At 31.8% G+C, this 15,115-nt stretch overlaps 1 protein-coding gene across 1 annotated transcript; it reads left to right on the forward strand.

Moving 5' to 3' along the window:
- The first annotated feature begins 7,319 nt into the window (after window positions 1-7,319).
- Window positions 7,320-13,387, forward strand: LOC124543433 (transmembrane channel-like protein). The gene is made up of 12 exons (XM_047121657.1): window positions 7,320-7,476; window positions 7,754-7,925; window positions 8,000-8,138; window positions 8,834-8,938; window positions 9,045-9,233; window positions 9,342-9,574; window positions 9,734-9,925; window positions 9,991-10,239; window positions 10,323-11,592; window positions 11,672-12,268; window positions 12,337-12,553; window positions 12,634-13,387. The coding sequence occupies exons 1-12, from the start codon at window positions 7,392-7,394 to the stop codon at window positions 13,377-13,379; spliced, it is 4,194 nt and encodes a 1,397-aa protein (XP_046977613.1). The 5' UTR covers window positions 7,320-7,391; the 3' UTR covers window positions 13,380-13,387.
- Window positions 13,388-15,115: the final 1,728 nt, after the last annotated feature.

Raw genomic sequence — 15,115 nt, forward strand, 5'->3', positions numbered from 1 at the left:
CAAGTAATTTGCGACAAAAACTTAAACTTATTCTTTAAAAATCTTTAACTTATATATAATAACTGTACAATATCATCAACGGTCAATAATTTATTTAAGTTTCACCATAACAGTCGTGTACGTCAAGTATGCTTAATATTTGACAGGATAGGTAACACATTAGCGAAAGGGTTCATTTCTTTCAGCTTCGATGTGTATGATTGGTGTTACCAATTGCGAGCCTGTTTTCTACTCCGCGTACAAATTATAAATAAAAAAAAAATAGAATTTTTGATCGACGAAAGGTATTAAAGTAAAATATTAATCGATTTTATTGTGACAAAAATTAAGAAAAAATTGTGTTTGTTTATATAGCAGAGGGCTATTCTGCTAGACATTGTCATTAGCAGTTATTACCCAAATCAGAAACTAGTATATAGTTTCTTAGTTGATGTTTCGTAGAGAGGAATGGAAACTTGCTTTTTTTCTCTTTCAATTGTAATGTATTTTTATTTCAGTCCCAAGGGCCCTGACATATCACGATAGCGCACATTACTATAGAAGTAGTGGACAATAGATCTTGCAGTATTGTCTATGGACGAAGTTTGACTTAGAATCAAAATCAATTTCTCTACATTTCTACTATAAATAAAAAAAAAATTAAAAATTCTTGCTGCGTTTGAATTTTGGAATTGATTTTAAACTTCTTTATAATCATAATCTTAACAAGTTATACAAAATACAAAACAATAAATTAACTATCGTAGTAATCTGATACATCTGTTATGAAATAGATTTAAAAGGATTAGACGTGGCTATTATAGCGACGTATTGTGTCATCAAGCCGTGGGCGATCTCTTTTGTTAAAACCTCCTTTCTTTGTCTGACAGTTGGTTTAAATATTTTAAAAAGACTTCAAGTAAAAGCCGGCCTAAACTTCATGCAGCTGAATTATATTAAATATTTTTACTTTAACTACGCTTTTAAATGATTCGCCATCAATCGAAGCAAAAATAAATTGTAAATTACAGAAAAACTAAAACCAATATTTAATATTTGGTTCTTTGTTTAATTGACTCTTGAATTTAGCTAAACAGTCTATATCGGGATAAGATATATAAACTGTTCCATATAGTTATAGTTTATTACGTTTTATTTATTTACGTATTTTTGTTGTGCCTTACCTGTTTGGAAAGTATCTCATATAAAACCATGGTACTTTCTGGCGTTCGTGAAACTTTTCTTGTTTTTTACAGAAATCTGTCTGTATGCTTTTTACGGCGGGAAGGTTTAGCCATATTCTTATTTCAACTATGCGATTATATCTACATATAAGGAGCATATTACTTTAACATATTATATTTTACTACACGGCTTATCCATTTTCATTTATTTATTGTATTATAGTTTTGACTTTTTGCTAATTGAAAAGAGGAATTTAATTTAATTTATAGGAAATCTGGGCATTTTATAAAGTTTAGATAAGATTAATACGATGTAACAAATTAATTTAACTTACTTTATTCTTATTGATTCCCATTTTAAACGGAATCATTATTATGAGGTAACATACCTAGCTGTTTTATGCACTTTTTTGTTGTATTTACATTTATCTTATTACTTCGTCTAATGTTATAACCAGAGATGCTGTTGATAATTCTTATAATTAAGCCAGCCTTAAAGCATTTCCATAACATACTTAAAAAAATATATCTTCATTTATGAAATACATATATTTATTTCAAACGAAACACGTCGTTTGGAAATTATAAAATCAACATCAAAACTTCATAAAAATCACACGTGCCACTAATAAGTTAACTAAATACTATATAAACATTTAATACATTACCTCTAACAATTTTTAATAAATACAATACAAAATAAATATAAGACTATACGTGTGAACAAGTTGATCTATCTCATTGAGCATCACACATCAGTTAAGATTATTAAATTGGAATATTAAACCTTATAACACTATAAGATAAAGTTGAAAATCTCTTTTTATCTGTATGGAACTTTGTTTCTGAGTGAATGGTATTTCACTCACCGTTTGATGCGTCATTAATATATTGTTATAATTGGGAATGTTTCTCCATCAGTATGTAATAGGTAATATTAAAGATTTTTTGTTTTGTTTAGGGTAAAGAGAGAGGGATTCTGAAGGTAGAGCCACGCCAGCGATCTGCCGCTGACACTAAGTTGGAATTAACGCCTCAGGTAAGTTTAATGGAACAAACACATTCATATAAATACATATGTAAGGAAGAACTAATTATACATATTATAATAACGTGGTTCTTTTTCTTTAGAATAAGGAGCAATTTCAGTATTAAAAATCTCAATAATGTTGTTAGAAAGAGACAGAAATATTTAGTATTAATTCAGATTGAAAAATAAGAGAGACATCTTCACTGTACACAATAGGGATATAACAATATAATACCTAAACCAACATTTTAATCCAAACTTGGCGCATTGGTGGCCAATTTCACAGGCTTGTTGGCGAAAATAAATGAAAAAATGAACCTCAAATCTTTTATACATAAACTAAAAAATATTTGTTCGATATTTTAGCAAAAGTATTTAGTGTAACCTCTTGCTTTTAAGAGAGTCTAGTCACAAGTTTTAGAAGAAGTCTAGTCACTGGATATACAACATAACATCATTTAATATTACTAAATACTTATAGATTCTTGTTAACATATTCAAAATTCTACTGTTAATACTACTAAGCCTCTTGAACACATTGTTTATACTACAAATGATTAATGAAAAGGTCGTTAAAAGTATCAACTAATAATTATGCAAAATACATGCGTGTGAATAATAAGAGAACTACTCTATTATTTACGGAAAATTGTCATGAAAGTTATTAAACACTTACTTGATTACTTTCTATTTGGCATGAACTTATATTTAAGAGTATTAATTAAAAAAATAACACAACAAATCAGCAAAAAGGTTATACTTTGTTAAACAGGTTGTCATTATGTATGTAAATGTCAAATACCCCTACTAATATTATGAACGCGAAAGTAACTCTCTATAGAGATAATAGACAGAGTCACGCTTAAATCGCTTAACTGATTTACTATACATGAAATTTGCTATGGATCCCTTAAAGGTATAAAAAGGTTCGCAGTTTGTATGGGGAGTCAATGTTTGTATTAGGGTAAATAGCGTGAAGTTTTGTGTGCTATAGAGTTTTATAAATTTCGTACAGTTAAAGCAGCAGTAGTTATTCAAAAATAAAATTTATGTCACTCAAAATATCAACAAATATATTGATACTACTCAAACGTAATCAATCTAAAATAGACGTAGCATCGGCCAATGCATTAAAACCGAATACTGCCGATTTATACAACCAATAGAAATAGCTCCCTATCGCGCCATTCGACGCTATTAGTCGCTATAAATTCTCGCGTCAGTGACCATTCAAATTGACGAATATATTAAGTCATTTGATATTACAAGTTATTTTGCGTAAAGATCATATCCACATAAGAAATTAATATTGATAATTTGGGATAGCGTACTTAATTCGGATGTGATCGGTTTTACGAGTTTTGCCGATGCTACATATTGTGTCGTTACATACTTGTCAGTGAAATATGTATACGCTATAATTTATAATTTGCAATATTAATATAACAATGTAGGTTTTTTTTTATATTTTATTAACATTTATTTTACAAGTCTGAATATCTGTATCAACTTGTAGGAGTTAAAGATACATAAGCCATATGTGATTGAAATTAACACATGCAATCTGGTAAATTATTACAAATAAATATATAGTCGTTATTATACGATCACAATTGTTAAGGCATTGAAAACAATTACGTAAAGTTAAAAAATGAACTATGAACTAGACGTACGATAACAACAATGAATAGCAACTAAGTCGTAACGTATACTTATACTATAGTTTTTGTAACATACCAGTACTATTAGTACATAAGAGGAAGTTTGAAAGTGGCACCGATGGCTGAAAAGTTATGTGGAAGTCGGCTGTCAATGTATGGGCATGTAATGCAAAATGAGGAACATATTGTGAGAAAGGTCTTATTCATGAACGTGGATGAATATAGAAAAAGAGGACGACCAATGAAAGTATGGATGGATGGATGTGGTTTTGGTGGGATTGGGATTTGGTGATTGTGGGTATGGCTGAAAATAATGTTACTATTGGTCAGATAGGGAAGTAAGGAAGATGAAGACATGCGCTGACCCCAAATTAATTTGGAGGAACAGGAGGGCAGGAGGACTGACTTACCAGTATTAGCAGTAATAATGTTGACTTAAATAAAACTGTTAGTGAACTACGAAATATGGTTTAAATTCACGAATGTACAGTGACTTATTCATGAAGCAAGTGTGTACATTATTACAATGTTTGGCTTGGAAACCTACACATGTTTAAATTCCATCAAGCAACGGAGGCAAGAAACCTACACATGACGAAGAAATTTGATAGCAACACAATGAAACATCGTGTTTGAAGGAACTCCGACCTATACCAGCTCGAATAGCGCAAGCGCTGTTGTCTTTCATTTTCATATCGAAACGTACAAATTACATGAAGATAAATCAAAACGATATTTCATATTTAATTGTAATTTTTGACAGTAACGCGATTGAGATAATTAGATTGATATGTTCGCTATCTATCACAACTGACCTTTTGTCCGTAAAAAAATCACTTCTTAATTATTATGCGGTGTGCTATAAAATAAGAGGGTGGGGAGGTGCTAGTTAATGGAATGAACAACAGGGCTGCGGCTCGGGTTACCAGTTCGTTGAGATTTGTGTACCTTTTTAGGTCATTATTCAATTTCAACTATATCGACAATTTTTAACCCATTAACAGAGGCGTTGTCTTTACACGGCCAATAGAAATCGCAGAGCGGTTTACTGAAAAAGTCATTCAGACATTTAATTCTTGCATCGAAACATCTTTTTGGATTCAATACAGTGAGTCTTATGTTCTACAATTATTGGAACGTTAAAAATTACGTTTCGGCAAATTTGTAACAATAGTGACTACAAAAACTTTTTTGTAAGTTGTTGATGAAAAATAATTCAACAATTGACTTGAAATAAAAGTTTAGTACCTAATTAAAAATCAATTCATATCGTTATACATAAATATTATATAAAAAAGTGCAGCGCATTTCTGAAAATATTTTAGTATAATAATATTATTTTTATTTTTAGTTAAACTTTGTAATTTCAGACGTATCAACCTTATAATGACGTCACAAGCGTGAATATCACGTTAAATCAAACACACTCTTCAGATATTTAAGGTTAGGTTAGGTATTATAATCATACACAAATTTATCTATGTTTTTGAAGTAAACTGAAAGAAATGAATTCAAACAGATGTTTTTCTGGAGTTGGTAGAATTATTACGACCCTACCAAGAAAACATGAAAGTAAGTAGATAGAGTTTTTCACTTAAAAATATATTAGTACCTATTTTAATTAAGGTAGGATCGTGGTCGTTTTAGTGAAATTGCAAATGGGCTATCTGATGGCGAGGAGACACGAGCGCACGTAGATATTGTTGTTTCCAGAAACATTACCCATCATGTATGTCTTCAACTTGCTATCAACCTTGCGAGCTCCGTTATGATATAGTCTATTTTAACCAAAAGAGGACAAAGACGAAATAACATTTATCGAATCATCATCGAATTGACGCAATACCAAAAGGGTCCTGTTCTTCGATAACTAGATTTGCAAAAGCATTTTGAATGTTGACGATAATAATATCGGAAATTTTGAAGTAAAATTAAAATAGGTATTAGTAGTGAAATAGAATATCTTTGTATAATAAAAAAGATATATTTTTCAAGAGCTGTTAGTACATAATATAACTGAGCATCAGCAAATCCAAAATAATACGTATATCTGAGGTTGGTCTATCTTCATTTCTTCTACGATAGAAATCGACCATTGGCTCAATCAAACCGGGTCATAACAATACTATAATTCGGGTTGACAGACAGTTATTTTACAAAATAGATTCTCAATAACTTTTAAATATCGATCGCCAGCCCTGAACGAATACTTAATCAGAACCAGCGATTAGCGGTCACTCATTGCTGTTAGAAGACTGACGGTTTCCTGTCACGGCACTCAGGGCGTGTATCTACTTAGAATCTTGTAATATTCCTCTATTCCTCTATTCTTTACAAGTCTGCTAACCAATGTCTACCCGTATATTATATAATGAGTTACGTTGAATACTCACAAAAATTAATAAACGAATTATGTTCGAACCACTTCAATTATTATTTTTAATTTTAAATCTGAGCCTGATAAACTGTGAGCTGTAATACTTATTTCATATGCCTGAAATTATCAATCAATCGATTTTCAGTGTAGCGTAGTGCAGTTCAAAAATTTAAATTAGGTATTTCTACAGATTGATATATAAGATAATAAATTTCTTACCACGCCTAACAATAACGAACGAGGGGCAGTCCTAAGGTTCCTTCATAAAGCTCAATGCATATTGACTTTTAAAATAAAAGAAAATATATTAATTTCTATTATAATATCTACACAAACAAAAATAACCACATACACATACGTAACTCTACATTAAGTAATTAAACAAAAAAAGTAATGAATTTATGTAAAGAATATTTCGAAAATATGTTCGAATGTATACGTCAATGAATGAAGAGAACATAATTTAAACATCAGTTAAAAAAAAAAAAAATCTGTAGTACTTGTGAAGAGGCCCTTAGAGTGGTCGGCGGCGTTACGCAAAACACCTGAACGTTGCTATAAATCGTTTAATTAATTGCCCGCTGCGCGACCCTTGCTCCTTCCACCGACTCCCGCTTCAGAACAGTCGGTCTGTAGCCTCTAATCGAGAAGTAGCTTATATACGGACTCTCCACATTTACTTCGGTAACTTCTATTCAATTGTGTTCAGCTTAACTGTAAGAGAATCAGCGAAGTGACAGTGAAATATAAATTATATATTTTCATGAATAATATCACGATATTTGTTATTTGATTCCGCCGAATAATTAATAATGTCATGTAAAAAATAACTTTATGCTTTAAGCGATATTATTTTAAAATTTTGAAGCAAGCGATTATTTGTGTTTGTATGCGCACAAAAATATGAATAAAGTACTACATTAGTGTGTACTTAACATAACGGCCTAAATACATAAAATAAATAAATACATAATATGATGAACCTTCATCAAAGCGAAACAATATTAAGTCTTAATGAATTATGCTTAAATTCTATTCTAATTATTGAATATGGTCATATTTACTTTGCATATTGTTAAAAGGGTTCATATGATCGACCTCCATCCTCGCCACAGCCGTCCGTGGACCGCTTATCAGTGACGTGGGCTGATCCCGGCAGTATGACATCCTCCGGAGTCAACCTTTTCCATCTGCCTACAGAACCAACCACCAATAACGAAGTCAAATTCTCACCTTCGACTGGAGGTAGGATTATATCTTAAAGCGATCACGCACCTTACATTGATACTCAGAACAAATAATATCTTAAAAATACTAATAGCTAAAAAGTATGTAAGGCTATTTCTATCATTACATAGTATAATACAAAGTCTGTCCATATGTATGTGACTTTGAAATTACGAAACAGATTTGGGTGCGGTAAAAATCCGTAGTATATTTAGTGTCAGCATTTCACACGTGCGAAGCCATGGTGAGTGGCTAGTAAATAATAAAACTAACTATCTAAATAAAATATTGCTAGATGGATCGGAAGATGAAGATTACTCAGCAAGTCTCAGCGCAGTGCTTCGGCAACGCAGAGCAAGCGTAAGGCGATCTCGTAAGGGCAGAGCCCGGCGCTCATCATCTCCTTTCCTACCCGACGAGACACGTTCAAGGCGACGTTCATCAGTCTTCACCACCAGCTCTGGCGAGTGAGTAAATCACAAGGCTGTAATAGTTTAACAAACAGGCGTATTCATTAATAAAAACAATTTATCTTACACAGTACCGCTATATCCATTGACGATCAACCAGTTGTGACACAAGAACAAATATTCGAAAATATCCATTTGCATAAAGAAGTCCTTGGATCTGTAAAACAACAACCGCTAGGAATGAGAAGAAAATTAAAAATCGTCCACCAGGTACTCGATATATTAATTAATTTATTTTTCATAGGATCACCAATATACATAATATTAACAATGTGGCGAGATGGCCCAGTGGTTAGAACACGTACATCTTAACCGATGATTGCGAATTCAAACCCAGGAAAGCACCACTGAATATTTATGTGCTTAATTTCTGTTTATAATTTATTTTGTTCTCGGCGGTCAAAGAAAACATCTGCCTGTTTCAAATTTCATAGAAATTCTGCCACATGCGTATTCCACAAACCCGCATTGGAACAGCGTGGTGGAATATGTTCCTTCTCCTCAAAAGGCCTGAGCCCAGCAGTGGGATATTTACAGGCTGTTATTGTTGTTGTAATGCTATGAAAATCATATTTTTAATAGGTAGGCACAAAATGTTTTCAATGTGGCTATAATTACGTTCAACTGCCTCGTTAACTTAGTGACGATATTAGAAAGCTGAGCTCCAACACTTAAGTCCAGTGTTGGTTCAATACTTAGTGATTTTTTAAACCCTGAAATACTCAGTAGCTGCCCAAAACGTACACACTTTGCGTACACACTTGTACATTGCATAGTGTAATTATTCCTGGGTAGCTTCATCTTGAAATTGACCGTGTGGTCTAAAATATAAATCATATACACAAATGTCCTTGTTTATTTCTCACGTTCGTAACAATTCTAAAAGCATGAAATTAATTTCATAGGCAAAGGGATACATTAAACGCCACGAAGGACAATTACAGGAGAGACTTGCGCAATCGAAGAGCACGAGAGATATTTATGCAAGATTTAACATCCTGTTGGCAACAGTAAGTTATTGATAACTTTAATAATATAAACTTTTAAACCTATAAAGCATAATTAAGCCTAGTCCTTATTACTAATAATTATAATATATTTTTGACCTTTTTTAAGAAATGGCAGCAGCTGAAACGTGAAGCGGCAAACACATCCAACCTTCTTATACCATGGGAATTACGAATCAAAGAGATTGAATCGCATTTTGGTTCTGTAGTTGCGTCATACTTCACCTTTTTAAGATGGTTATTTTGGGTCAATCTAGTCATAGGGTTCATACTACTCGTTTTTGTAATTATACCCGAGGTATATTTTTTCATTTGATTGCTTACTTTTATTTACAATAAACTAAAGTAGAATGGATTAAAAACTAGAAACAAAAAAAAAACAAATGTTGCACGATTTTATTTTTAGTATCTGACAGCAAACCCAGCCCAGGATGGAGAAAGAAAAGTCATTATGGAGGACGATCGCCGAAACGCTACCAATCTTTTGACGCTCTGGGAGTTTGAAGGAGTTCTTAAATACTCGCCTATATTTTACGGATACTACAGTAATGTCGAACGACCGGAGTATAGAATGCCCCTCGCATATTTCTTAACTGGCTTGGTCGTCTATATTTATAGCTTCGTAGCTATCCTAAGGAAGTAAGTTATATTAAGATTTTATGGCAACACACCTCCCGTAGAAATCCTTTTGATCTGTACGTATTTTATTTTTATTTCTTGCATATTAATAAGAAACATTAAGTTATTTTAATGCAATCGCAATATTATTTGGTAAGGTATTAAAATAATATTTTTTAGAATGGCGGAGAATTCGCGGATGTCTAAGCTTTCAGAAAAAGAAGACGAATGTATATTTTCTTGGAAACTCTTCACAGGATGGGATTTCATGATTGGAAACGCGGAGACCGCTCATAACAGAATAGCTTCTATTATTTTAGGTTTTAAAGAAGCTTTGTTGGAAGAAGCAGAAAAGAAAAAGAACCTAAGAAAGTATGATATTTCTATCACATTTACTCATTTTTAACGACAATGTATTGTACGAATATTAATTTCAGTTGGCGCATTATTTCTCTACGTGCTATTGTGAATATCGGTGTGATAATCCTTCTCGCTGTGTCAGCTTATGCTGTGGTAACAGTTGTGTCTCGCTCAGATGACAGTCCTAAAATAAGAAGTTGGTGGCGTGAAAACGAGACAACAACAGTCGTTACAGTTATATCGATAACATTTCCAGTGTTTTTTGAGCTGCTGGGACTTTTGGAACACTATCACCCAAGAAAACAACTAAGATTGCAACTAGCTAGGTAAGTTTATAGTAAAAGTATACAATCTTATATCAAACGATCAATATACTTTGTGATTAATTTATATTATTTTTGTTTTGTAGAATCATGTTATTAAATCTTCTGAATCTATATTCACTGATATTTGCTCTGTTTAGTAAAATTGAAGGTATGAGTAAAGAATTAGTTTCATTACAACCACATTTATATATGAACGTAACAATAATAACCGAGAGTCCACTAAATGTGAGTGAACCTTTAGAGACCAGCCTACATAGATCATGTTTTGAGACAACTGTACCATGCTTACCTTGTGATATGCTAAATGTTCCCGTAAAGATAAACCAAAAAACGTTTTCAATAATAAGCAACGAAGAACAAACTACTGACTACAATTTGAACACCATTAGTCCCACTATTGCTAACATGAGAAGTAAAATAAATGTTAGAAAACGAAATTTGCGTTACACTGCAATCGCTGAAGATTTAATTGAAAAAATAAACAATTACAACGATGCTAACGATGATGGAAACGCAGCATTATTAAAAGAAATTGAAAGGATACGAAATTTAAGTAAATTATCTTCTCCAGATGATAATAACGAAACTCTAGAAATAGATGATAACGAAGCATATGATTTTAACTACGATTTCATTTCTTCAACGGATTCAACTTCATTAGCAGAAACGGACGTTGATTATGAATATAGCCTTTCCGACACAGATTTACCAAATTCAACACCAATTTCTACCTCAGAAACTTCTAGTGATTTTTCGTCTGTTACAAGCTTATATAGTACCGAAACCACAGAACAAATATTTTCATCTGATAGTACATTGAATGTAGATTTGACTTCACTTTTAATATCAAGTACTGATTCATATACAACAGGTTACACTTATCCAAATAAAGTAACGACCCCATATGATACGAGTCACACCATTACTGATGAAATGAGCTCGTTACCATCTTCTAAGAGTACAAGCAAGATAAGTTTAACATATTTGACAACTGATGAAATTGATTCCTCTACAGCGACACCAAATACATTAAGAAATGTTATCATTTGTCCTGATTTATCATTTAATTGTTCGATAAATTGTGGTAATAGAAATATAACTCAAATTATTTTCATGTCAAATTGTACTATTGTAGACATTAGATGTTATGTTAAAAAGTGTAATTTCGACGCAATGGATACTAAAGGCTTAAATAAAACTCAAACGAATATTACTATGGTCGATCTAGTATACACAGATCATTATCATAGAAAGATGTATAACTTGACCATCACTACCAAAAAAAAATTACTAAAATTATGTTGGGAAACTATGTTTGGACAGGAACTAGTTAAATTAACTATGATGGATTTAGTAAGTACACGAAAGCAATTCTAAATTTCATAGTATTATATCGAGTATTTATTTAATAAAGATTATTATTATATTTCAGGTGTTTGTTTTACTAGGCACATTATTTTTGGATTTTTTTCGGGCGTTATTTGTAAGATATATGAATAAATGCTGGTGTTGGGATCTTGAAAAAAAGTTTCCTGAATATGGTGATTTTAAAATTGCTGAAAATATTTTACATCTTATTAACAACCAAGGAATGGTTTGGATGGGCATGTTTTTTTCACCCGGGCTTGTAGTTTTAAATGTTTTCAAGTTGATGATAATGATGTATCTCCGATCATGGGCAGTGATGACTTGCAATGTACCCCACGAAGTCGTTTTTAGGGTGTCTAAGAGTAATAATTTTTATTTGGCCCTTTTATTGACCATGTTATTTTTATGTGTCTTGCCCGTTGGTTACACAATAGTTTGGGTTACGCCGTCTTGGCATTGTGGTCCGTTTTCCGAGTATGAAAAAATTTATAAAATATTGACAAGCAATATTTATAAAGTTTTACCAAAAAGTCTTAATTTTACTCTGGAATATATAGCATCTCCAGCAATTGTGATACCGTTGCTTGTTTTATTGATATTAATAATTTACTATTTAACATCATTGACAAACTCTCTGAGAGAAGCTAATAACGATTTAAAGGTAAGAATTAATAAAATTGTAATACATTTTAAATTATCAATTATTGCATTAATTTTATTAAATTTAAGATTCAATTGAGAAGAGAGCGAACCGAAGAAAGAAGGAAAATGTTCCAATTGGCAGACACGAGAAGACGTGCTGGATCGTCATCTATTGATAATACGCCTTTCGCGAGATGGAAAAGAGCTCTACCGTCTCTTCCTTTAACAAAATCTATTGATTCTGATGACCGTAAACCCATGGTTAATGATACTAAGGAAATAATCAAAACGACAAAAAAGAAAGGTTTCTGTCCTGCCCGTTATTTTTTTATTTCAGTTAAATAAAATTATGTATCAATTTAAGCTAATACTCTATTTCGACAGGTGGAATATTCGCCAAGATCGTCGGGTTAGCAATAGATAAAAAAACAAACGAGGAACCTCTACCCGATGTCTCTGCTTGCAAAAATAATATTGATGAAGAAACAGATACGGACTTTCACGAATCTTTACCTAAAGAAGTTTTAAAAATAAAGGATATCACTTTTATAAAAAAAACTGAAGTTAAAAAAAAATCTAGCGTCGAATTTAAAACTGAAGGTAACCTCGTAGTAAATTTAGAAATAGAGAGCCCTGAAGGAAACACAATAGTTAACAACGTGGAAGACAATGGTGTAATAGAAAAAAGAATGAAAAGAAATCCTGATATAAAAGATATAAAAAACAATGCCACCGATGATAAATACGTACCAAAGAAACGAAATTCGAATGATAAATGTATTCAAAAGAAACAAAGTTCTGAATCCAGTAATCTTTCAAAACAAACTGATTCCATTGGATCAGTAATACCAGTTATTACGATTAGTACAACAGAAAGCGACGATGAAGTACTACAGACAATAAACAGTGAAAAAAACGTTATCGAAAATAAAGGTAGCGAAAACAAAAAAGAAGTAGTACATGAAAAAGGGGAAAATAAAAATTCACGGAGCAATTTAAGAAGAAATAGAAATTTCTCCGACTTAAAATCTCTACAAAGACAGAGTAGTGTTGACAGCATAAACGAAAATAAAAGTCCTAAAGAAAAAAAAACAGAAGACATCGGCCATAAATATCAATACTCACTGTAAATTATTTACATGACTTTAAGTGCATTAGTATAAATAAATTTAAAATTAGATTAAAGAAATATGTTTACTTTATTTTTCATTTCATTATTTTATTGTGTTTAAGTAATTATTAATTAAATCATCTTTATTTAGATGAACGAAATATTGGCTGTACTAATGAAAACGCATTTGTAATACTTTGTCCATAATTAACACTCTTGGTTTTCTTATTTTTTACTTTTTTGACATGACATAATGTCATTTATATAAAATGAATATTATTGGTAATAGTTGGGTAGATTACAGGCTGTGGTTTATTTTTACAAGTTTGGTTCAGAACGCGATATCTTCTTTATTGTCACGATTAAAAAACCGTTACGAATATTTACCAGAGCATACCAGTATATATACATTTACAGATGATTTATATGACTTTGATTATACAAATATTCTTCATAAGAAGCTCAACTCAGAATCGGAAACAGAATATAATTTTAATACCACGAACAAATTACATGACAATACATCAAAAAGAACACTTGTACATTATGTAAATGAAATAAATGATACTTCTAATGATTCCTTATATAGACCTACTATTTTTTATATTTTATCAACTCCAACTGTCCAACGACGAAAAACCTGGGCAACATATTTTCCAAGCAAAACTTCACCAGTATTATTTGGTAAGTTATATTATTTTATATCATTAGTAATATTTCAAATTTTAAATAAAGCAAATAATATTTTAATAAAATGAAATAAATGATTGAAACATTGATATCGTTATTGACAGGAAACGCGTCAACTGTTACACGAACACAAGAAAACTTTGAACATATTTCATTTCCATCTAACACAATTTCTCAATATTCAACCAAGGAACACAAAAGAAATCAGAGCATAAAAGAACAGAAGAGCACGAAAGCAACAAACAGAACTAAACCTCTAAGAACTTCAACTATGTCATCAACTCTAAAGATTAATTATAATGTCGCGAAATCTAAGCTAAGAAGACCTGCTTCACTGAAATCGTCGAAGTCCTGGTGTTACAGATGTGGCCTCAACGAAACTAACATACCGTCCTCATACTGTTACAATATGTTATCAAGCGACGATCACACTGACAGAATGGGAAAAAATCATCTTAAAGTTAAATGTATTAAAAGCGTACAAGAAAAACAAATAAAAAATATATTTTATGGCCCTTGGTTCCGAGGTGGATGCTTCAAAAGGTATCTGGACGTGGGCATCGTGTACGACGAACGGGGCTGTAGGACTAGCAAGCCGACCAAAGGAAAGAGTTTTGCTTCGAAACGTTTCGTTAAATTAGAAGCTTTACTTGATAAATTTGAAAATGGCTGTGTCTCTAGTCCGCACGCATCATTAACTCCTTTTAGTCGCGCTATTTCTTTATATGTGCGTTATCACGTTTGTGTATGCAGAAAAAAATATTGTAATAATAGCAACAGTATACACAAAATTTGTCTAAATAGCTATTTTGTTTTATTATTACACTTACGAAATATTATATCAAACATATCAGTGCACAGTTAAGGATTCATTAATAAATATTTTATTATATTAAAATCTAACTTAACCAATAAGTTGCAAAATTATGAACTGGAAAAAGAGGGATGCGGATGATGAGTTGAATACGTGCCCATACAAACAGGTCGCCGCCGGAGGGCAGTGCAGCGCGTGTATCTTTCTTTGAATTCGACTAAAAAAATAATCACTGCCACCCTTCCCGGAGC

This window comes from Vanessa cardui, chromosome Z, assembly GCF_905220365.1.
Source record: "Vanessa cardui chromosome Z, ilVanCard2.1, whole genome shotgun sequence".
Lineage (NCBI taxonomy): Eukaryota > Metazoa > Arthropoda > Insecta > Lepidoptera > Nymphalidae > Vanessa > Vanessa cardui.

What these genes read in the sequence shown, in the direction of transcription:
- LOC124543433 (XM_047121657.1), top strand. Translation starts at nt 7,392, where the DNA reads ATGACATCCTCCGGAGTCAACCTTTTCCATCTGCCTACAGAACCAACC. An exon ending in TTAACATCCTGTTGGCAACA is followed by an intron (nt 8,939 to 9,044) that starts GTAAGTTATTGA and finishes ACCTTTTTTAAG; the next exon opens with AAATGGCAGCAGCTGAAACG. An exon ending in TTCGTAGCTATCCTAAGGAA is followed by an intron (nt 9,575 to 9,733) that starts GTAAGTTATATT and finishes AATATTTTTTAG; the next exon opens with AATGGCGGAGAATTCGCGGA.